Genomic DNA, 25,170 nt, shown 5'->3' on the forward strand with positions numbered 1-25,170 from the left:
AAAAAAAAACTGCAAAAAAACAAAATTTATGAAAACGCAACATACCAAACAATAGCCTTGAAGCTATTTCTAGAAGAAGACAGCCCTGGCTTCAGACAGGTCCCCATGGACCAACACGGTTCCATCACCTCCCACCCCTCTGCTGGTGACCAGCGTGGTGAGGCCCAACCGTGCCCAGATGGAGGACGCACTGTTTGTCAGCAAACGTGACAGCTGCTGCCTGGTGCTGCCACGTCCTCATCCACTTCTGCTTCTGAGCTTTACCCCCATGGCCAGCCCTTTCCCAGGGTCTTCATGACCCTCCATGGGTCAGCCGACCTCTCCCGTGCTCTACAAACCGTACGTCCCCCCTGCCCAGAGACAGACAACCCTCACCAACCCGAGGCTGCGAGAGAGGCGGGGTCTGGAGTGTCACTGTTCCTGCACAGTGTGAGGAAGGCAAGTGGGAGAGGAAGGTCTCTGCGTGGACCCATGTGAGCCAGACCAGTGTCTGCCCCTCACACCCCTACTCCCCATCACACCTCTCTCTCCAGTTGCCTTGTGTCTTGAGAGGAAACTGTTACCAGACATTCGGCAAAGTTTTTACAACCTCCTGAGGCTCGGGTTACAATGGAGACAGGCATGGGAGGTCTGGGTGGGCTCTGTGATTCTGCTCGTCTCATCACATCTCTGTTTGGGTAGCAAGACTGTAGGGTGTTTCCCATGGAATGATGGGGCTGGGCAGAGTCGGGAGGCCTGCCAGCCTGGCCGTCCACATTGATGCCCACACTCCGGTCCACTGTGGCACACCCACTCCCTCTACTTTGACTTAATTCAGTGTCCCCAACTCAGCGTCCCCAAACCAGACAGAATCTGGGGAAGCCTATCACCAGCTTTTCCAAAATCAAAATCGAAATCCCATATTTTCCAGCCATAACCCCTCACAGGTCAACTGCCAGGGCAGCTGTCTCTGCTCAGGGGTAGAATTACATCAGCCCAGCGCCATCAGTCTTATCTCTGCTGATCAGGACTCCAGCCAGCTTTGATGAATTAATTTACAAAATGGCAAAACAAATAAACCACTTCTAATAAATACAGTTTGTTTGATACACAGAACCTTTCAAAGCAGAATGTGGGGATGATGAAAGGGGATGAATAATGAAAAGAATCCTTGGTCATGAAATGGCTGGGAACCATTATGTCCCGCACCCCCCCATCCCCACCTCAGGCTCCCTGACATGGAAATGAGCTGCCTGGGAGAGGTGTGGAATTAACCCCTTCCTATCCACCACCACTCAGGCCCCACAACGGTTTGCTGGGTAGCTCTGCAAGGCCTGGGGAGAGAAGACTCCTGCACGTACCAAGAGGCAGGTGCATCAGGATGATACTGCTCTCTAGAGGGAAGTGGACAGGATGGGAAACCAAAGAAGTCCCACAGTCCAGGGTGGATTCTGTGACTACTGGAGGCCCAGCTCCACCAGTTTCCCTGGACTGGACCCATATACAAGTGTAACCATAGGCCTTTCCCGTCTCCTCCAGAACACTCAAGGGATTCCCAGTCCTTTGGTCAAACAAACACCATTAACATAAAGCTATTTCTCTTCCCTCCTCCATTCCTGGGGAAGGAGGCCCCCCCTTTCCCATGTGACACTTGTTGATGGCCCTTTGTTAATGTTGTTGGCAGACTTTGATATTATGATAACAACTGATATTAATAGAGTGTTTTCTATGTGCCAGAAACTATGCTAAGCCCTCCGCATGCAGTATCTCATTTGATCCTTAACTCCCTTATTGTATGCCCACTTTACAGATGAAGACACTGAGGCCAGGGAGGTTAAGTAGTAGGTGAAGGGGTAGGGATTTGAACACAGACAATCTGACATGCTGACACTTGAGACAGAACTCAAAACCTTGCCGTACAGGTGTGCCTGAGTCCATCAAAAATACACTTTTCTGAAAAGTTGTTATTTCCTGTGCTCAGCCTGGAAATCTTTTGTCAAATCCCATTCTTAAGTGAAGGATCATTCCCTAAGTTATCTAAATAGGAAAGGCAGGCTCCGGCATGAGACCCCATGCAGACCTCACTTGGTACATCATTCACTGAAAATGCAGCTTGTAACCAAGACTCACAGCTTGCAGGGCAGGCAGCTGGGGAGATTTAGGACAGAGAAGCAGGAGTGGACCTTCCCAGGCCCTAGAAACACAAGGTATGGCCAGAGAGGCCCAGAGACATCTTTGCGGAAGTTATACAGGTCAATAAAACTAAGAGAAGGCCTCCCTGGTGGACATGGTGGGCTGAGATGACCCAGTTATCCTGGGAACCGACAGCAAGGAAGGTCCATAACTGTGTGCCCAGCTGGCTTTGTGCAACATACCGTGACATTGGTGAGGAGTGGTGGGGAGGCGTACGTCAGCACCGAGGAGGGCCCCACAACCGTGTAGCTGGGGCATACTGGCTGCACATACATGTCAGCAGAGTAAGGGCAGTTGACAGCCTCATGGGACACGTACTCGGTGTAGGGCGTCCAGGGCGCCAGGGGCTGGAGGGTGGCTGGGGCCGGCTGGGACAGCCAGCTGGCACACAAGGCACCCTCCTCCGTCACTGCAGAAGCAGAGACCTCCATGTCCAGGCAGGAAGGACCTGTGGGAAGAAGGAAATTACAAAATGCAGGTGCCACGTAGACGAGAGGCCTGGAGGAGACGAGGGCTGGGGGAGCTCTTACCCACTGCGGCGTAGGTCGCCAGGGGCTGGTGAGGCAGCACCACCTAGATGGGAGAGACCAGAGATGGTGTTCAGCCGACTGGCCCACGGAGGGGACTCACCCATGGAGGGGACTCGCCCACGGAGGGGACTCACCCATGGAGGGGACTCGCCCAAGCCCCCCTCCCAACTGTCACCACCTACACTTTGGAGGGATTTGTGTTCCCAGTTAGTAAGAAGACTGCATTTAGGAAACCAGCATCGTCTTCTTCCTAGAAGCCCCCGGCTCACACTGCTGTGTGAGTCATTCTCTCACTCAGGCCTTGGCAGTGGCTTTGTTCAGTGGGCCGGAGAGCCAGGCCCCCACCGCTCATCCCGGATAGAGGAACCTCGTGCTTCTCCCTAGCTCTGTGCTGCCGTCCGCGTGCCCCCAGGGATGCACCCTGCCTGACCCTTTTGGTGACCCACCCTCACACACAGTCACGCACACAGCACACATCACACACTTGCCCATGCTATCACATGCTCGTACGGTCACACACTTGAACATACACTCACATTCACATACACACTCACACGTATTCTCACACACATCAAACACTCTCACACACTTGCACACTCACAGAAACACTCATACACGCTCACAAATAATCACATTCACTCCCTCACTCTCACATATGCAATCACACACAGACACACTGTCTCACACACACTCACACACTTACATACTCATACTCTCATAAATACAGACCTTATGGCACACACACTCACACACACACACACACTGGCCACAGCGGCCCCTCACCGCAGTAGGGGCCACGGCCGCCCCGCTGCTGGCATGGCCTCTCTTCCTCCTCAGCAGCTCCTTCACCGGCTCCTTCACGCGGACGCCCTGGTATGGCCGGGGTGGGGCGGAGGGTTGTTCAGAAGCTGAGGCTGTGAAAAGCAACATCGCTCAAGCCCCTGGTCCTTCTCAGACAAGTCCCCACCCCATAAGACACATTTCCCCACAGAGTTGTGCTGGAACAAGGAGAAGGTGAGACTCCCTGGAATCTCCCTCCCATGCTGCCCCTGCAGCTCCCAAACCTTCTACGGCTCCCCTGCACTCAGACGATTAAGGCCCAGCTCCTTAGTCCGGAACTGCACAGCCTCCACAATGAGATCCAAGCCCATGCCAACCACTCTGCGTGCTCCGCCACGTGATCCTTCCTCGGACCCTAAGGTTTATCTCTACTCTCTCCATGTTCCCTGACGCTCTCGCCTCTGCATCTGAGGTCTGCCACGCTCAGAATTCCCTCTCCCTTCTCCCAGCCTCTTCATTCTTCCTGACCTCAGACTAAGGCCACCCTCTTGGTTGACTCTGCAGCCCATGGCACTTCTACATCCTCACACTGTCAGACCCTGCCCTGCGTGATTAGTATTCCTCCTGGGTGGCAGTTAGCACAGAGACTCTGAGTCAGACGGCGCAGGCCTCAAATCCTGCCCCTGCCACGATCTAGCTGTGTAATCCAGGGCAAGTTACTAAACTTCTCTGTGCCTCTAAATCTGACATTTCTTTATCAAAGGAATGTTGCAAGGACTTAATCAACAAAGCAAAGGGGAAGTACGTTACATCTGTGGTCCCTAACCCCTGGGCAACAGACCAGTACTGGTTGATGGCCTGTTAGGAGCCAGACTGCATAGCAGAGTGACACTACGTCTGTGTTTACAGCAGCTCCCCATCGCTCATATCGCTGTCTGAGCTCCTCCTCCTCTCTGATAAGCCGCACATTAGACTCTTGTAGAAGCACAAACCCCCCTGTACACTGTACACTGTGCATGTGAGGGATCTGGGCCATGTGCTCCTGGGAGTCTAACACCTGATGATGGGAGGTGGAGCTGAGACTGTCATGCTAGGGCTGGAGCAGCTGCAAGTACAGATTATCAATAGCAGAGAGGCTTGACCGCACAGAGACGAAAACAAATTAATTGCTTGTAGACTCGTATCAAAGCCACCCCCCATCCCAGTCCATGGAAAAATTATCTTCCATGATACTGGTCCCGAGTGCCAAAAATGTTGGGGACCACTGCAGTATACGCTTCGTATAAGATCAGGTATAGAGTAAGCAGTCAAAAAAATTCTGGTTAGTCTGCTAGGTGAATTTCTTATGCCCCTAACTAGATTATAAACTTCTTAAGGTGAAACACTGTATCTTATTTCTCTACAGCTTTCCAAGGCATGTCCCCATCAAGTTCGGTTGTTCTGGGGTGACTGATCAATTGGATGACTCAGTTGCTTTGGTTGACACGTCATTTGGATGTGCTGCCATCACCTCTCTGGACCTTGGAATGAATGGGCTAAAGTGAGTAGCTCCCAGGTTCCCAGTGATTCCCAGAACATGGGACACATGCCCGGTAGTGATCCGTGTGCCCTGGGGGCAGAGGGTGTCCACCTTGTTGCTAGGAAAGGGTTTCCATTTATTCATCATCAAAGCCAGCAAACCAAAGCAACAACCCAAATATGAGCTGAGGCACAGGGCCCTTCCCAGCCTGGGAGGACAAGCCAAAAGCAGCCATGGCTGGGCAGTCACAGCCTGTGGCTTGAACAGGACTGGGTCAGCCAATAGTGGTGAGAAAAAATGGCCCTCAGGCCTCACATGGGAAGCCCATTATCATCCATCAACTGATAAGGGTCCGGGGACCTGGACTCTAAATCAAAGGCCCGGAAGCCTGAGTATCTGTTAAACCCGGATCTGCAGTACTGCCTTGGCTGAACTTTGCTCAGTAAATACCCAGCTGATAAGGTACCATGCCCCACTCGCACCAGACCTCCCTCGGGGCTCCAGGCACAAGCAGGCAGAGAGAATCTTGAGCACAGACAGCGGGAGAAGGGAAGTGAGCCCTGAGGGCAGAGGATGTGGGGGTCAGGAATCCCAGCATCTCATTCTAGACTGCAGACCCATCCTCTGGGGTCCCTCACCTGGCCAGGTAGCAAATCACACAGGGGGGATGTGAGATACAAATACACACGTCCTGCTTCCAGAGAGTGATTCCAAGGACCCAATGTGGGTTTATAAAAATCCCCCAAGCAATTCTGAAGATCAACTGAGATTAGAACCACTGATGATCCATCTCTAATTTAACACAAGACTCTCCCCATAACATCCCAACAGGAGACTAATTATCCTCATTTGAGCTTCCCCTGTCAGAATGCGGGATCTCTGATGTATTTATTCATTCTCTCTAATGTTCCCAGGCACTAGGAATATAGCACTGAGCAGGATAGAAGCAGCCCCTGCCCCGGGGGACCTTGCAGTTTGTGGGGAAGGTGAGTGACAGAGCAGTTACCAGGAGGAGGAAAGTCACAGCCTGTGCAAGGGAGCCCACCTGGTGTCTGTGCCCCAAGAGTACCTGGGAATCTTCACCTTCCTCTAAACGGCAGTGACAGTGGACTTGAGCGCCAGAAATACCTGCATTCAAATCTGGGCTGTCGCCTACTAGTACAGATTTATTTAACATTTCTGGGTTTCAATTTCCTCATCCGTAAAATGGGAATAATAATTCCTCCTTCACACAGTTATTGTGAGAATTAACTGAAATAACACACGGGGAGCTCCCAAGGCCCAGTCATCTGGCATATCGTAAATGATCAATACATGTTAGTTCTCCTCCCTTCCACTTCCCTTCCACCTCCACCGTCCTTTGGAGAGCTATGACGTCGGGAAGCTTAACCTGCCTTGTGTTGACAAGCACCATTAATTCCTTGCACTGCTTTCAGGTGAAACTCACAATTCACAATCCAGTCATAGCCTTCTCATCTATAAAATGAGGATCACCATGGTAGGTGTGTTGTAGGGTGATTTGAAAATTACATCCAAGGTGCTTAAAGTAGAGATGAGCGAGAGCGCTTAGGTACATGTGAGCTAACATTCTCCCCAGTGGCAGTAGTAGTATTCCTTTCTGCACCCCAAAAAACACTCACCAGGCGCGCGTAGATTGGGCAACACTTCCCACTCTCTCAGCTTTTTCTGAATGACATTTTAACTCCCCCTAACCTGCCCTCCTGGGGCTTTGCTCCTGTGCACTTGCTGCCTCCCCTTCTGCTGGTGAGGCCCAGTGCTGGCCACGGCCCCCAGGTGTGGTCCAATGTGGCGGAGAGCGGGGACACTTGTCCCTCCCACACTCTGCTCTCTCTTGCTCGGGGTCACCTGTGGCCACATCAGCTGTGGCCACATCAGCTGTGTTCGCAGCCACATCACTCCACCAACACTTGTCTCCAGTTGGATTTCCAGCTATTCCTCAGGCACGAAGTGCAGTCTGAGGCATCATGCACTCAGGAAACTTGGGGGATGGAGTTATTTGGGGGTCCAAGCACTGTAGTCGCCCTCTCAGTTCCCCTGGGGGCAGGGAAAGGTTCAATCCCGCGCGCGCGTGCACACATCTCAGACCAGTTCTAAGACAGGCAGGTCTCCCTTGTCTGCATGAAGACTGCGGGGGGCCTCCTGGTCCCCCTTCCTCCCAGAAAGGGGATAAAGGGGCCATCTGGGACCCTTTAGGATCCTGTCAAGTGTTGACTTCCTATCTCCTGTTGTTTCTAAATCAGGTGAACAAAGAGGGCTTGGGGCAGGTGCTGTGAGCCGAGAGTATCACCCTCTAATGCCCAGACTTCCTTGGAACTGACAGTGTCAACAGGCGCGCCCTGCCACAACCGACCAGTTGTGGAGCAACTTCTAAGTTCCCGCCTTTTCCTATGACAGTCCCTAAACTCCCACAGCTCCCAAGGGTTTCCCGCCTGCTCACTCAAGTGTCCACAGCCAGCTGCCAAGGAACCCTGAAACTGACTCCACACCAGCAGGCAAGCTTCTGATAGTGTCTTTGCAAAGAGCCGTGAGACATCAGAATCCAAAGCCTCAGGACAATCCCTGAAGGAACCCAACAGCCAAGTGTATTTTTTTTTTTTTTTTTTTTGAGACAGGAGCCTCAAGCTGTCCGCCTGGGTAGAGTGGTAGAGTGCCATGGCATTTCAGCTCACAGCAACCTCCAACCCCTGGGCTCAAGCAAGTCTCCTGCCTCAGCCTCCCAAGTAGCTGGGACCACAGGTGCCCGCCACAGTGCCCGGCCATTTTTTGGTTGCAGCCGTCATTGTTGTTTGGCGGTCCCAGGCTGGATTCGAACCCAACACCTTGGGTGTATGTGGCTGGTGCCCTAGCCACTTGAGCCACAGGTGCCGAGCCAGCCAAGTGTATTTTGAAGTTGAAAGCTGTAGTGAGTACCTTCTGCACTGTACAGTAACACTAAACATTTTCAATTTCCCAGTGAACTCTGTGCTCCCCACAGCAAACAGCATAAGAATGGATCCCATATAATGTATAATGTATCCCAATATATACAAATTTGAGAGAGGAAAAGAAATTTGTCTGAAATCAGGATTGTCTCACTTCAGGGCCTCTGAACCTTGATTTGAGCTAACTTCAAAACAATTAAACGGGGCTCAGTGCCCATACACAGTGGTTATAGTACCAGCCACATACACCGAGGGTGGCAGGTTCCAACCCAGCCTGGGCCAGCTAAACAACTGCAACAAAAAATAGCCGAGTGTTTTGGCAGGCACCTATAGTCCCAGCTAGTTGGGAGGCTGAGGCAAGAGAATCACTTAACCCCAAGAGCTTGAGGTTGTTGTGGCACTCTACTCAGGGCAACATAGTGAAATTCTTGTTTCGCTATGAAAAAAAAACTAACCTGAAAAATTTAAAATTTTTTAAATTTAAAATAACTTCTTAAAATCATGATTAGAAAGAAAAATCTCCATAGAAAACAAAACAGGAGATCAAAATATCAACGCACCAGCAGAGAAGAGGAAAGTTCAGTTTCCCAGAGTAGAACTCTAGTTCTCAGAGATTTGAATAATCCCCTGATCAAATTGGGGCTCCAGGAAGCATACCTCAAAGTCTGAAGCTTTCTCACCATTTCTCCTGTGGTCTCAGAGCCCTTCAAGCCTCCTGCAGAAATCCAAGAAGTTTCTCACCACTCATCCTGTGGCCTGAGGGCCCTTTAAGTCTTCCGTGGGCCTGCAAGTGTTCATCACTTAGAAAAATTTTTCCAGCGGTCTGGTAGTTCACACCTATAATCCTAACTCTCTTGGGAGGCCCAGGCAGGAGGATCGCTTGAGCTCAGGAGTTCAAGACCAGCCTGTGCAAGAGCAAGACTTCATCTCTACTAAAAATAGAAAAAAATAGCCGGGTGTGGTGGTAAATGCCTGTAGTCCCAGCTATTTGAGAGGTTGAGGCAGGAGGAGCCCTTGAGCCCAGGAATTTGAGGTTGCTGTGACCTGGGCTGACACCCCAGAACTCTAGCCGGGGCAACAGGGTGATACTGTTTCAAAAAAAAAAAAAAAAAAAAAAAACTATCCATCTAAACATGAGTCCCTTGGAATCTCCTTTTTCATGTGGAGAAGTTCACCATATTGCCTTTCCGGGGGAAGCCAGTCACCTTTGGTTTGGGGGGAGAAAATATCATTTACAGAAAAATCCATGAATTTGGCCTCATTGAAGGCTTCCCTTTTCCAAAATGAGCATGGGTGGGGAGGGGAGAGACTGTAGGTATAAAAAATCAGCAGAGGGCAGTGCCTGTGGCTCAAAGGAGTAGGGCACTGGCCCCATATGCTGGAGGTGGCAGGTTCAAACCCAGCCCCGGCCAAAAACTGCAAAAAAAAAAAAAAAAAATCAGCAGAAAATATTTCGGTTCCCCCTGCCACATACCCCGACATGCTCCACATCACAAAAATAAGAGTCCCACAGCTGCTGTTCCCCTGGAGAGTGCCCAGCGTGACAGATTCGGGCCAAGTGGTCACCTCTGATGGCACCTGGCTGCAGGTGGGCATTTCTGCTTCCTTTGCACCAAGCTAAGGGACATATGGATTTAAATAAACACAGTGTTCCAGTTCCTTGATGAAGGTGTAATAAAAGCTCAGCAAGGAAATATGCAAAATTGTCAGCACTTGTTTAGTTAATGACACCTCATGAACCACATTCACGCCACAGTCCAGAAGTTGCTCAGCTAAGGAGGTAGGTCCCTCCTGATGTCTCAGAGTGGAGCTGACACCTAAGCACTGGTCACTTCTCTTGGGGGAGCCTTCCAAAGAGCCCAGGTTAGAAAGTGGAGTCATGGCTAGAGTCTAGATGGTCCCTAGAACAGCCTCCGAGGTGCTCTTGAGAGAAGACCCTTCCCCCAGTCATTGCCCTCCAGGCAGCAGGTCTGGACGATGACTAAGAGAGGTCCTCTAAGAGATGAGTGGGAGTCAGGATAAGCAAGCATTTCTATCACGAGAACCAGAGAAGAGGAACCAATCCAGCCCATCTCACCCACTCAGAGCTCTTTCCGTCACAGCTGACTGGCTGAACCTTGAGGCTGCAGTCCCACTAAGCCATTTTGAAAGAAATATTCGCTAGCCTAGAAGGAAACGTCACATGCCACCGATCTTGACATACCATTTGGTCACTTCAGGTACCTGCTGCAATCTTGTTACCTTTTGCTGCTAAATCTTCAGTATTTTTTTTATTATTATTAAGAAAAACTCACTGAGTAGAAATAGAAACACAATTTTCTCTTGTGACAAAACCCCCAAACAAGTAACTGAACACTAGGAATTCAAGCCTGGGGCTGACAAATTTGCCCTGGTTTCTAAATGAAAACAAGTTCCCCAAAGTTGCTGGATTGTTTCACTTTAACATAAAGAATCGTGCTTGCGTCTGTGGCCTGAGAATCCAGAAAATGTGAATTCAAGTTGGCTAAAGGATTATTCACAATCATAAGTGAAACACTGACGTGGATTCTCATCTTCAATTAAAGGTCTGAGTCAAAGCTTTTCACTTATGGACAATGGCTGATTTTTTTTTTTTTCCCAAACAGGAAGAAAGAACTTGGGCATGGGCCAAAGGTTGGACTTGACACGCTGTAGAAAGGCTTTCCCGCCCAATTTACACTAGACCATAGCTTACTTTTTTTTTTTAATATAAGCCAACAAAGAACTCTCATATGCATGTAAATATGAACTTTCCATTCAGTAATGTTTGAACCGAGAGAGCCCTGCCGCCAGAAAATACAAATACATCACTCATACGTTCTAGTAATCTGGATAACACTCAGGGCAGAGCAGGAAAAGATCAGTGGCGGGGAAAGTGGCTTTGATGACCGTATTCAGAAGATAGGAGAGAAAGTGGAGTCATGGCTGAACTTTGATTTGCTCTTCCTTGTGAAGCTGCTGGGAAAGTGAAGGAGCGAGTCGTCATCTCTCGCTCCGGAGGCTGGGATGTCTCTGTCAGGAGATCACAAAGATGGTGGCTGATCTCATGTTCTCTGGTCTGGGCAGAGAAGGGAAGGGGACAGCTGGTGGCATTTCTCTCTGTGTCCCCATTCTAGGATGCATATTGCTTGCCATCAGTAGGGTGTTCATTGCTTCCATGAGCACCACAAAGCTCACTCATCAGCCATCAGCAGGTCCACCGGGATTGGCTCAGGGAGGATCACGGTCACTTAGAATCGGCCAGACCTGGGCAGGCCAAAAGAGAAAGCAGTCCCAATAAAGGGGGACAGTGGTGTTTCTACAGCATGTTGGGGTGACTGCAGGGGGTTGTTCAGGATCAGAGCCCCAGATCAAAAGGATCTAGAAGCCAAGGGATCCTGTTTCAAGGAAGCTGTAGCCAGTAGGGACATGCAGGGCGATCACACAGGGATTCCTCCCAAGCTACAGTGGCCTGCAGTGGACAGCCCAGCTAGCCTAAGTCGGCCCCTGTGCCCCCAGCTGAAGCCTGAAGGATTCCCGCTCTGAGGCCTCAGGATTGCCTGGACTGTCCCAAAAGTTCTAGATGTCCTGCTCCATGACCACAAGCAGAGTCATCCCTAGGTGTGGCTCCCATGTGGCCAGGATCCTCTGACTCTTCCTCACAACTGTCCTGGCACTCTCTGCACCTTCCACACACGCTCTCTCCCTCCAAGCCCCATGCAGAAGGGGCAGAGCATGGAGGGCTATTTGACTGGCTCTGCTGCCTTGTCTCAGAGACAGTTTCAATATTATGCTCCTGTTTTATGCAGATCTGGGTATGGTGAGTGAATGTGTGCCGAGGGTCTACGTGTGCCCTGGTCAGTCTCAAGTCCCAGAATCTCTGAAATAACCACTCTCAAACATGGGCAATGTTCTGCAACTCACAGAGCCCCTGACACCACATCCCCTGGGACAAGCAGGAGGGACCTTTCTCTCCTCTTATTTTACAGATGAGGAATGTGATGCTCCAAGATGTTCAGCATTCTGCCCAAGGACAACACTAGAATGTCGCTAACCAAACTTAGGACTTGTGACCCCAAGAGTGATCTACTTCCTGCGCCTTACTCGCTGCCTGCTTCCTCCCTGCCTGGACCAGTCCCATTCATCTCTCTGGGTCACCCTGGCCGTCAGTCATCAAAGGGTCCCCAGCCCAGTCCTGACCCTGGCTTGGATCCCTCTGATCCAGGCACCCTCAATTGCCAATTCGCCCAAGAAGTGTCTTTCCCCAGCTGAGTGAGGAGAAGGTAGCACACAAGACACTTGCCGGCAGTCTGCTCACATGAGGTGTGACGAGAAATGAGAGACCCAAACAATTCCCCGCAAGGTTTTATTTTTGGTATTTTTCGACTGAAATGACAGCGGACAGGTCCACCTGAGAAACCAGCTGCATCTGCCCACCCGCCTTTTACAGAAACTAGGGTCACCAGAGCGGAAAGAGTTCCCATCTCAGACACACCATGTCCCCTGGTAGGGGACAAGACCAGGAGCCCCCTGGCAGACCATTTACTGATCAAGCTTTTGCTGAGCCAGGGTAGACTAGGTCCCTGCCCTCGTGGGCCTTACAGTCTAGTCTAGTAGGGTATATGGACCTTAATCAAATAATCACACAAGCAAATCTAGAATTAAAAACTGTGACGGAGCCACATCTGCTTCAGAATTGAAGTGGTTCTGGCTTATTTGGCCAGTTTCCACCTTTGCTGGATTCAGTTAGGCTTGAATGAGCAGCAAACTGGGGGCACCAGTCGACAGGAACTCACAGAGGGAGAGCAGCAAGAGGCGTAACTGTCCTGCCCCTAATGCAGAGAGACTGGTCTGGGGTTAGTGGCTCAGTCCACACCATGTGTGCAGCCATGTCCAAGACATGCTACGTGGCAGGCCCTGGGTGAACCACCAGTGGGGTGTGATCCCACTGTGACTGATTAGCCCACCAGGAGAAATCCAGCCCCAGGAACTCAGATTCTGAGATCAGCTGGCTTCAGAAGTGGTCTGCTGAGTAACTTCCTGAGATTCAAATTTGCAGCGGCTTTTGAACCAGGCTAAAGCTACCTTTGATGAAGTCATGTACCTATCCCCAAAAGGACAGGGTGCAGCCATGGCTGAGGCTATGTTGTAGATACTCCTTCAAGGGGGACAAGAAACCTACTCTCAGGCCTAGAGCAGGGAGTGCCATCCCTTGTTAGAGCAAGGTGGATTCCTGGCTGACATATTGGGCATTGCCCCAGCTTTGTTGAAAGCAACAGGTGTCCAAAGGGGAGAGAAAGGGCCTGAGCAGACTTCAAGACCAACAGTCTCATATCAGGGGGTGAATGAGGAGAGTCTACCCGCCCCAGGTACCCACCCAAATTCTATGGCAGAGCAGCACCGTAGTGAGGAAGGAAGCAGAGGAGATGGATGTATCTTTCCTTACTAGATCGAGGCCTGAATCTAGAATTGCCAGTCTGACCTAGGGTGGGAATAACCTGTGTGGTTGGGCAGCTAAAGGAGGCAACTGGAAACCTAGTTATTTGTTCTTGATTTAAGAAATATCTACCTTGGGGTTTTCAAGACCGAAAAGAATCTTAGAAAAGAAACAAACTTTTCCTGAGACCCTTGGAAGAAGGACTCTTTAACCTTCAGCCTTCAGCTGTATTTGGGGTCAGATCCAGCTGCCCAAGTCCCCAGGCCCATGGCAGCTTGGAGGACAGCCTAGGTGAGTGCAAAAGGCATTCAGGAGACAAGACTGCCCATCAAGACGAGCTTCCTGGACAGTTCTTGAGTTTACTAACCAACAGCCCTTGTGATCTGGGGGAATTCCTTTATGAAGGACACTGGAGAAGGGGAGTGGTTGTTTGAACACCAAGCCTGGGAAAGAGGTCACTTGGTCAATTCTTTTTGTTTTTTTGAGACAGAGTCTCACTCTGTTGCCCTGGGTAGAGTGCCATGGATCACAGCTCACAGCAACCTCAAACTCTTGGGTTCAAGCAATCCCCTTTCCTCATTCTCCCAAGTACCTGGGACTACAGATGCCCATCACAACACCCGGCTAACTTGGTCAATTTTTAAGAAATTTACCTCCCTACTTATTTATAAGAGACCCACAAAAACTGAAAACACGACTTTCAGAGCTTCAAAGCTTCATGAAGACCGAGAAGACATGTTTCAAAGCCATGCACTAAACCAAGAACCTGTGATCCGCTAGCAGGGATCTTGTGGAAGGGAGAGAAGGATTAGTCCAGGTTAGAGGGGTGCGGCTGTGATCTGAAGAACCCTGGAATGTAGTTCTGGTGCCTGCAGGTGCCAACAGAGTGAAGGAGGCAGGGAAATCTGGGGGTGAATGAGTAATTAAAACTAAGGATATCCCCCCAAACTGCCCCACTTTTATTTTGGGGGTTTCTATAGTAGATTTGGTTTGAATAAAGGGATTTGCAAAAGAAAATGTTATATACCTCAGCCTAGATATCCTTGGATTTTCTTCCTAATGGTAATATTTTATATACTGAGATGCCCCAGGATCCAAGCCAGTAATCTATCATCTGTTCTTTAGAATCCATATCCAATGCCATAGGCTCCATGACACCTTCCCTGATCCCATCTTCCCCTCCCTCCCATGGAAGGTAATTTATTTCACTGATCAATTTCTCTAGCTAGAAATAATTCAATTATTGGATGGATGCACAGATGAATGCATGCATGCATGGGACTAGGAAAAGATGGCTGGCTTTCCTTCTATACCTTTCCTTCCTGAAGTGGTAGGCTTTTGTCCCACATTAGAGATTTACTCCTGGCTCGGCGCCCATAGCACAGTGGTTACGCCTATAGCACAGAGGCTGGTAGGTTCGAACCCAGCTCAGGTCAGCTAAACAACAATGACAACTGCAACAACAAAATAGCCTGGCGTTGTGATGGGCACTTGTAGTCTCGGCGACTTGGGAAGCTGAGGCAAGAGAACCACTACACTTGAGCCCAAGAGTTGGAGATTGCTGTGAGTGGTGATGCCATAGCACTCTACCAAGAGTGACATAGTGAGACTTTGTCTCAAAGGAAGAAAAAAAAGACTTGCTCCTATTGTCAACTCCCTTGTTTCTTTTCTTTCCTTTCTGTTCTAACCCCCAAGCTTTCCTTAGTCCTGGTAAGTTGTTTTTTTGTTTGTTTGTTTTTCTGGCTGGGGCCGGGTATGAACCCACCACCTCCGGTATATGGGGCCGGCGCCCTACCCCTTGAGCCACAGGTGCTGCCCAGTCCTGGTAGGTTTTAACAATTTTTATACTCTTGCTGTCTTCCAATTAAATGTATGGTTCTCCATTAAATTTATGGATTCAAAAGTAATTCAGCTTTTCTTAGGGTGGTCAAATCCTTTTGGGTCCCAACACCTGGTCTGAGAGTGATTCTTGTTTGTAATTCTTTGGGGACCAGCTCTTCCCAGAAAGTGGCTGGTACTAATTAAACTGTTTCTAAGAAAAGGCGGCAGCACATTGTCGTTTCAGTTTTCGGTATCATCAGCGCCATTTCTTTCATATCGTAAGCGTCATTCTCCTCACAATTACCTATAAACACTCCAGTCCAATCTCGTGATTTAAAAAGTCAAGCACAATTTGCTAGCCTTGTCACCATGCTACCTTAGACGGTTGATAGGGAAAGTGTAGCCCAGTCCCAAGATCGGACACAGCAGGGTCAGATAAACCATCAGTCTTAACCTGGATCACTAACCACAAGTTACAAGACTAAAAGTATGTGCCTTGCCATTTCACAAGAAAGGCAGAACTCAGAGGTCGTACACATTCTAACCTCATAACCTTTGTCCTCAGAGGCAGAGTGTAAGGAAATGAAAAAATGATAATAGTAACTATATTCGCTGAGTGTCTACTGAATGCCCCGACCACAGCCCCATGAAATAAGGGCCACATCCGTGGCGTGTATACATAAAGCGTTAGCAGCAACAACAGTAAAAGGCCTTGCCAGCATCACACAACCAGTAAGGCATAAATGTAGGACTCAAACTCAGATCCACCTGCTCCAGAAGCTAAGCTTTAAAGTACTAAAGGCAAAGAAAGAATAGAAATGTCATTCTCCAGTGCAAAAGCCTTCTCTGTCTTCTCTCTACACTGAACCTACCGCGCGCACACACACACACACACACACACACACACACACACACGATGTGAAAGGATAGCCTGACTTTCCCAAGGCCTACAGAGTTTGGAATGAAGGAAATGTCCAAGAGGCAGAAGCCTCGGCTTCCAGCACAGGCTACCAGACAGGGCTCTCCATTAGAGCTGCCCAGAAAACAGACGGCTGGGTTCTTCAGGGGCAGATTCTAAGACCCTCATCCATTGTACCTCAAATCTCTGCAAAGGGACTAATGGAAGAAGCACAGAGGCAAACAAAAACTTTGTTTCCTTCAACAAGAAGCTGAACATGAGTTAAACACATCAAAAATGAACGCTCAGGGTATGAACGGCCAACTGCGCCCGGGAGTGCTTCATTTTGCCATTGGTCTCTTATCTGATGCAGAAAGCCTGTGCTTTTCCCAAGAGCACGTCCAAAGCACTGTGAGGGAGACAGGCTCCACGGCAGGACAGGGAGACAGTTCAACACCTGGGGTCTGTTGAGAGGATTTCACTAAGTGGATAAGTTACCAACCTAATCTTTTTTGTTTCTGTTTTTGAGACAGAGTCTCACTCTGTCACTCTTGGTAGAGCGCTGTAGCGTCACAGCTCACAGCAACCTCCAACTCTTAGGCTTAAGCGATTCTCTTGCCTCGGCCTCCTGAGTAGCTGGGACTACAGGCACCCGCCACACACCGGGCTATTTTTTGTTACAGTTGCCACTGCTGTTTTAGCCGGCCAGGGTCAGATTCGAACCCACCACCCTCGGTATATGAGGCCAGCACCCTACGAACTGAGCCACAGGCACCGCCCTACTAACCTAATCTTTAAGCTTCCATTTCCTTATCTACAAAATAGATCTTGAGCAGAATCTACCTCTTAGAGATTCTTTAATTCATGAGAATTAAATGAGATGATATAGTCAAAGCATGGCAAAGGCTGGCAGTTGTCACACCCAGCATCTGCCTTGCCTTCTCTTCTGACAACCCCTGCATTGGGGAAGGTGGTGATGCCCCAAACTAGATTATGGCTTTTTCCCTTGAGGATGGGAGGGCCCATTAGACATCAGTGCATGCTGCAGGTTGGGGGGAAGGGGCAGCGATAGTGAGGAAAGACCTTTCATCATTCTCTTCTCTTCTTCCTTGTCTGAAGATGTGATGATGATAACAAATGTAATGGTTGGGATGACACTAAAGCCACACACCAAGGACAGTAGACCAGAAAGACAGAAGGAGCCTGAGATGTTATTGGCACTGTGGCAACTCCGTGCAATCCTTAAACGCCAACTATGTACTGCCTGCATGTGAAAGTACCTCGCTCTCTGACTTAAATCTATGTTATTTCAGGTCTCTTCATTAGCAAGTCACTGGAATCTGAACTGATTCAACAGAATATTTAACACTCTCCGTCGCACCAAATAAGCCCCCAATAGCTGTTATTTATCACCATTAAAAAGACTGAGCATGGGCTCCACTCCTGTAGCTCAGTGCTAGGGCGCCAGTCACATACACCGGGGGCAGGTGGGTTGGACCCCAGCCCAGGCCTGCCAAGCAACAATGACAACTACAACAAAAATATAGCCGGGCGTTGTGGTGGGCGCCTGTAGTCCCAGCTACTTGGGAGGATGAGGCAAGAGAATTGCTTAAGCCCAAGAGTTTGCTGTGAGCTGTGACGCCATAGCACTCAACCAAGGGCAACATAGTTAGACTCTGTGTCAAAGAATTTAAAAAAAAAAAAAACTAAGCATGTACTACATTCTCATAGCAATGAGTATAAAAGTATATCAGAAGCCATCAGTTTCAACCTCCAGGTCAGCAGTTCTCAACCTTGACTGCTATTAAAATGGCTTAGGAAGCATTTGAAAACCCCCATGTCTGTGGCAATTTAAGCAGAAGCTCTCGGGTGGCACCCAGGCATCAGGGTTTCTTCAATCTCTCCAGAGCACTCCAGTGTATAGCCAATGCCGGGAAACACTGCTCAAGCAGATGCAAGAATCCTTCTATTAAATTAAGGACTCATGGTTGAAGACATGTATTTTTTTTTTTTATAAGTTCTCAGGAAAACTCAGTAAATAGAGCCAGAAAAGGACCTCAAGTCTCCTTGCTCTTGGCCTGGAAAAGGTAAGTTCCAGTTCACAACTGGAACAAAATCTGAGACCCAAAGCGGTTAAGTGGCTTGCCTATAATAATAATAAATAAGCCAATTTTGGTTTCGTCGTCTTAGAATGAGAACTTGGTAGACAACTTCATTTAGGGGGAAATAAACTACTTTGGAAAGATGTCAAAAGGGGAAAAACCTTATATATTTACTTTGTACTTGCCCTTAGCCAGGAAAAGACAAGTTCCATTTCGAAACTGGAACGTCTGAGACTCAAAGTGGCGAGGTGGCTTGCCTAAGGCCCTACACCTTGCCCTGGTTATGTCCCAGCTGTGCTACAAAAATTAGGAAAACCGTGTCGCTAAGTGTTGCATAAAAGTAAAATGATGTCAATGTTCACAACAAATTAGTCAATTTGGGGTTGGTTAGCTTAGAATGAGAAATTTGGTGGACGATTTCATTTAGTGGGAAAATAAACTATTTTGTATAGGTGTCAAAAGCGGGAAAAACCCTGATATACTTACCCTGTACAGGCAGTCCCCAAGTTACAAACATCTAACTTCAATACAACTCACACTTACAAACAGGAGCTATTATAGTAAATCCCCAAATTACAAACATCCAACTCACACTTACAGAGGCTATTACGCTAAGTCCCCAAGTTACAAATAGCCGACTGACATATGACTCACGCTTGTGAATGGAGGCGATTACAGATAAAAGGTAAACATACCTGTTTGATCTTATATACAAATTTGACATAAGAACAAATCTATAGAACCTGTCTTATTCATAACCCAGGGGTTGCCTATTATGGGAAGGTTAAAAGCAAACATTTATAGGACTCCTTAGTGAACCGAGGTCCACGCATTTAATGAACACCCCCAGACAGCCCCTGTACTTTTTTGTTCAGAAAAACAGATTTACAGGTGTGAACTGGAAGACAGCTTTCAAAACTTCTGACTCAGTAACCTTTGGGGGCGTAGAGGGGGACACACTTGCCATTTTTCTTTAGTAAATATCGGGAGAAGGAAGTAAAGTATCCACCATGAAAATCATTTGCGCTTTTTGCCTATTAAATCTGAGTGCTTGATCACCTCTATGGCTTATCTTACAAGGGTACAAGTGAATCTTTCTGAAAGTAGAATATAAAGGTCTTAACACAATAAGAAAAAGACATAAAGGCTATGTTAACCAGTTTGATGAAAATATTTCAAATTGTATATGAAAACACCACACTGTACCCCATGATTGCATTAATGTACACAGCTATCGTTTAATAAAAAAAAATAATAAAAATAAATAAATAAATCTGAGTGCTCGGTAGACGTGTAGCTCTTATTTCACCTCCAAAAGGTATATGTAAATTTCTGTCCTTCTTTTGGATTCTACTTGGCGTTAACAGCAAGAACCACTGAATCAATGGATAAACTTGGTAGCAAGGAAAGGTATTTATTAAGACTCATTAAATAAGCAAAGGTGGTAAAACAAAATAGACCTAAATTGGCTCAGCGCCTGTGGCTCAAGTGGCTAAGGCGCCAGCCACATACACCTAAGGTGGTGGGTTTGAATCCCCAGCCCGGGCCCACCAAACAACAATGACGGCTGCAACCAAAACAATAGCCAGGCATTGTGGCGGGCACCTGTGGTCCCAGCTACTTGGGAGGTGGAGGCAGGAGACTCGCTTGAGCCCAAAAGTTGGAGGTTGCTGTGAGCTGTGAGGCCCACAGTCACTCTACCCAGGGGGACAGCTTAAGGCTCTGTCTCAAAAAAAAAAAAAAAAAAAAAAACTAAATTACTTATCATTATAAATGTGCCTGAATTTATGCAGGGGGTAGCGTTCCAAAAACTAAATACGTATTACATGTTTTTCTTGTCTTTAATTGGTTATTCAATGGAACCCTGGAGTAAATGCTAAGAGCAGAATTTTGTGTTAGTGAGAATTTGGGGAACCCTAATTTATCTGTTTCTAAACCTCTGCTCTGGTCAAGTTGTCTGAAAGCAAAGACACGTCCATGTCAGGAGAATTTGATAACTAATTCCTGTTCCTCAGGTGTCTCCTTGAGCACTGAGGTAAAGACACACCAAGGCCAAGTCTAGGAGGCACAAAGACAACCAGCCAACACAAAGAAAATCAGTGGAGCCACCTTTCATTATCCTGTAGATCTTTCCCTAATACAAACAATAAGAGGTAACTGTCCAGTTTATTCAAACAATGTTCATTTTATTACATAGTTTCATTTGTCTTAAGGAACAAGTTCAATGAAATCAATTTGGGGCATTGTCCAAATTATTTAATAAATTGGCTGCCAGGTTTATCTACCAGCGGTGTTTGCATTGTGCAAGCCCAGAGATGAATACCTAAATAACCAGGCAAATCACCTTAGACCAGTAGTTGGCAAACATTTTCTATAACGGGCCAGACAGTAAATATTTTAGGCTTTTTGTGCCATACAGTCTCTGTCACAACTACTCAACTCTGCCGTTACAGCAAAAGCAGCCCTAGACAATACATAAATGAACAGACACGGCTGTTTCAATAAAACTTTATTTACAAAAACAGGCAGCAGGCCTGATTTGGCACATAGGTTCGCAGACCCCTGTTTTCAATATTCTATCAATATTGGAAAATTTTTCAATATTCTATCAAGCAATAATATTTTGATCATGACTTTATAACTATTTTAATCCAAGTGTGGAAAATGATGTACAGGAGGGAATTTGGCATAACCCTGATCTCTCAAAATGGGTTATGATGGGAGATGCCCAGAAGGGAAGCTACTAACTGACCACTACTAGTCCTTATCAGAGAACTTGATATCACTTAACCTACATTCTCCGCTTTCCTTCTCACAGAACCCTTGTGAGGCAGGGGTTAGAATCTCCATGTTCCAGATTTTTAAGAGTGGGGTAAGATGACATAACTAAGTTGCAGAGCCAACTTTCAAACCCAGACCTGTCTCATTCCAGTGCTCACACTGTTTCCCCTGCAGTTACTAGCTGGGGTGGGGGGTAGTTATTCACATTTCCTGCAGGACCAAATGCAGACCCCAAGGAGAGACTCTGCAGGTGAAATTATTTGTTTCTGTTTGTCCAGTTGGCCCATCAAGCAAATCTCAAATCCAAGGTTAGGGCTGAAGATTTCCACTTATGTGCCAGCGGTTCTGAACTCTGTCACCCGATTCTCTGGCTTTAACCAGAAGCCCATGTTCATAAGCAGTCCACAAATGAGGGTCATGGGCCCGGTAGGGAGGCGGCAACATTCACAAAGAGAATGTTTTCTTAACCCTTTCCAGAACCTCCTAGTACAGTCATTTCAGCTCATGCCTCGAGGGTGTTTTCTGAAAAAAGAAAGTGCCCTTTCAGCACTCTTGGTGTCTGATTTCAGACCCTGCCCTTCCACTCCGTGCTAGTGATGTTGCCCTGCTTTTACTGGTTTTCCCACGGAGTTTAGTCACCAGGTGCTCTCAGGCCTACATCCCTGGGCCCGGGGTAAGGGGTTGGGTCCAGTGCCCGTAACCTCTCCTAATTTCCCTTACGGCTCCAAAGGACAATAAAAGAAAAATTAAGTTCATGTTCATACGACTATGTGGAAACATTCACCCCAGTTATTCCACTGATGAGATTGCAAGGTGAGCTCCCTCGTGATGGATTTTGCTAGACCAGGCTGATTCCAGGGTGTGAGCAGGAAGCTTGCCCTCCAGACTCCTCTTTTTTTTTTTGCAGTTTTTGGTTGTCTGGGGCTGGGTTTGAACCACCACCTCCAGCATATGGGGCCAGCGCCCTACTCCTTTGAGCCACAGGCGCCACAGGCGCCACTCCAGCCTCCTCTTTTTAAAAACTGCAAATCACTTAGGAGCCATTCGAGATGAAAAAATGTAGTACCTGATTGAGAGGGAAGAGGATGGCAGCTAGCGTGCACTCAGATGCTGATGTAGAATTAGAGCTATGAACAGCATCTCAGCCGTACCTTACTTACTAAGGGTAGGTCTGAGGAATGGGTATTATTTTTTACTCTCATTTTACAGATAAGAAATCTAAGGATCGAAAAAAAAAAAAGGATAGTGATTTGCTCATAAAAGGTAGGAGCTAAAGTTCCCTCCAAGAACTCACTCAAAACTTAAATGATTCTGCTTTAAGTGAAAGGGTATATAGATGCCTCAGAGCTCCCAGTAAAGAAATTAAGGCCCACCTACCCTCACCCACAACAGGGTTGGATGCCATTACACTGCCCCCCATCCTGAAGGAGTTGCATGCCATCCACACTAGAACATTTCTAATTATCTTTGAAGGAGTCCGTAACTCTCAAATTCAAGTGAAAGTCATTTCTTTTTATTTAAAAAAAAAAAAACTGTATCTACCAATATCAAACAATCATGGGGCTTCACAGTCTGAGAAATTTGGAAATCACTCTTCTGTATTACACATGAACAAACTCAATTCCAGAAAATCTATGTAAGAGATAAAGGAAAAAGTGAAATAGTGATAAAATGACATTTTAATCAGTGAAGTTACGTTTTCAGAACTTTAAAGCATCCAACAAAATATCTTAGTATAAAATAAAAAACACTGTCTAATTTATCTTTGTAAATCTAGATTCTCTTATACTAAGCTTGCTTGAGGTAGGGTGTACCAGGATTAATTAAAAATCTTTTTAAAGATCTAAGAACCTCTGCAAGAAAGATACAGCAAAATTTTTTTGGTAATACTTCTTGCTTGAGGAAGTATAGAACTGAAATTAGGTTCAATTCTCATGAAACCATTGACTTGACTTTGTTTACCCTGTGAAAGGAACACTGTAAATAATCTCTGTAGAATTTCAATGAGTAACACTTCTCTGCTCAGCCCACATAAAAGAAAATAAAGTTCACAGTAGTTCCACCCAACTCCAGGAATAAAAATCAAGGTCAAAGATAAACCCACTGCCCCCTTGCAGTGAGATGCACAAATCTTGCCTTAGAAGGGGAGAAAGAAGTGACCACAGGCAGGACAGCGAAGCCAGTGAAGACTGCTCCCCCAAACCAGGTCTCCCCCGTGTCCCAGTTCATCCACGGAACCAAATTTGCCTCTGGCGGAAAGCTAAGTAACTCAGCAAGAAACAGGCCCGTGGAGGGCAGGCTGAAAAGTAACCGCTTATGAAAATAAAGCCCCTCGGGCAGAGAGTGCACAGCTTTCCCCTCCCACCCCAAGCCCAGATCTCATCTGGCTTTTATTCTGTGAATCATAAGCTGCCCTTTCTCCACCACAGTGATTCATGCACAGAAGCAGAGTTACAATGAGCTGTCCCACCTTGGAACACTAGTTCGTTTCCCTCCTGGCTGGAAAATCAGCATCACGGCTGACAGGCTGGTTTCTCCACCAGGCTCCAGCTCGCCCACTCTGTGGTCCTGGACCCATCCCCCACGGCCCCTGCCTCCTGCACCACTGCCACCGTCAGCTAGCTCCCTGCTCCCAGGCCAAGTGCCGTGTCCCAGCCCCTGCCCGTGTGAACTTGGCTCTGACAGACACAGCCAAACCACTTACGTTTTTGCCAGAGCATGGCCTGCGACAGGATGTTGCCTTTTCTCTTTGAAGCAGACAGTTTGGCTCTTTACTGTGACACGGGGTGTGCTTTCCTCCAGGGGAGCCACCACGCACACTGAGGCTGTTTCCTGGGCTTTTAAAGGCCCGAGTTCCCGCTGCGTGGGGACGTCATCACATCCTCCCACCTCGGCACGGGGGCGCTTTTCTTCAGCAAGGCCGCCTGTCACCCCACTGTGTGCACCGCAGAGGGCCACCGGCTGCAAGGCGCTTCACGCATGGAGCCAGCCAGCTGGATCCAGACAACAACATGGCACAGAGGGCCACAGTCATTTGCACAGGGACCTGCAGCATGACGCGCCAAGTGTACGGGTGTAGCTGTGTGGGCCCCTGTCGAGCCTTGAACCTCCCCACACCAACAACCAGCCCAAGAGCCCTTTTGGAAAATGCTGGGCTCTCTATTGCGCCTCTTTGGGCTTCCACAGGACCAGGACATTGGTGGGACTCAGCCTGCCATGGGCCCCACTCAGCGGAAAATGCAATTCCCAAGGGTCACTGGTTCTCAACACAGAGGAAGCACCTGCCGTCTCTTCAAGCCTCACTAAACAACCTCCTCGTTCTTTTAATATTGCTTTTCTGTTTATTTCATTTTGAAACACAACAGTCCCTCCTCTTGCCCGCAGCCACCACCCAAACGGCAAGGCTTAATCATGCTTAGATATGGGGGACTCTGGGTTTGATGGCCCATAGGACCAGGGAAAACGAAGCAGCTCGCTCAGGAAGAAGATGCCGTACTCTTTAACTAGAGTTCGTCCCTCAAAGAAGACTTGCAGGCACAGTAGTGTGAGCAGGGCCTCTCTCCAAGTGCCCAGCCACCTGACAACAGGAAGCTTCTCAAAGCAAAAGGAATGGAGGTCACCACCTGGAAGGGGGTGGGTATTAAGCTACAGGCTCCTTCCCAGTTTGGAAGTCTCCCCCACTGTGCATCTGACATCTAAATGCTCTGGCTTTGGGGACCCAATCAGGTTGGGGTCAAGACCACTTGGCTAGGGCCACCACCACCACCACCCCGCCCCACCAAGGGCACATCTGGGCCTTGCTGCTCTGCCCTTCACATGGTCTCAGCTCAATCTTGCACAGTCTACATCTGATCTACTATTCTCCAGTTTAAAAAGCCTTCACCACCTCCCTTCACCCTCAGAGCAGGAGGCATGTGAGACTCCCACAGTCCAGCCCTGACTTTCCTTCCCAGCCTCTCTGCCCACTGCCCTCCTACCCCAGGGCTGTCCAAGCACCACTGTACATCTGTACAATTCCTTGCCTCTGACCTTGCCGGCCTCTCTTACTGGGTTCTTCTCCCCACTTCCCCACCCCAAAATCACTTCTCCATTTTTCAAGATCCAGCTCAAATTGTACCTTTTCTTGTGAAAAATATTCTGACTCACCAAACCTCCTAGCCCAGAAAATACTTGTCTGACTTTTCTCAGCCA

At 48.1% G+C, this 25,170-nt stretch overlaps 1 protein-coding gene across 1 annotated transcript in view; it reads right to left on the minus strand.

Annotated features, from left to right (window-relative positions):
• Positions 1-23,791, minus strand: part of POU2AF1 (POU class 2 associating factor 1) — a 24,775-nt gene extending 984 nt beyond the window's left edge. Inside the window, exons 1-4 of the mRNA XM_003794722.1 lie at positions 23,684-23,791; positions 3,486-3,616; positions 2,703-2,745; positions 2,355-2,620 (exon numbers count right to left, since the gene is read on the minus strand). Of these exons, the coding sequence (XP_003794770.1) occupies positions 2,355-2,620; positions 2,703-2,745; positions 3,486-3,616; positions 23,684-23,699 (456 nt within the window). The 5' untranslated portion in view covers positions 23,700-23,791. The remainder of the gene's footprint in view (positions 1-2,354; positions 2,621-2,702; positions 2,746-3,485; positions 3,617-23,683) is intronic.
• Between the last annotated feature and the right edge of the window lie 1,379 nt (positions 23,792-25,170).

The sequence above is a fragment of the Otolemur garnettii genome, unplaced genomic scaffold (assembly GCF_000181295.1).
Source record: "Otolemur garnettii isolate 467f Iridium unplaced genomic scaffold, OtoGar3 scaffold00086, whole genome shotgun sequence".
Classification (NCBI taxonomy): Eukaryota; Metazoa; Chordata; class Mammalia; order Primates; family Galagidae; genus Otolemur; species Otolemur garnettii.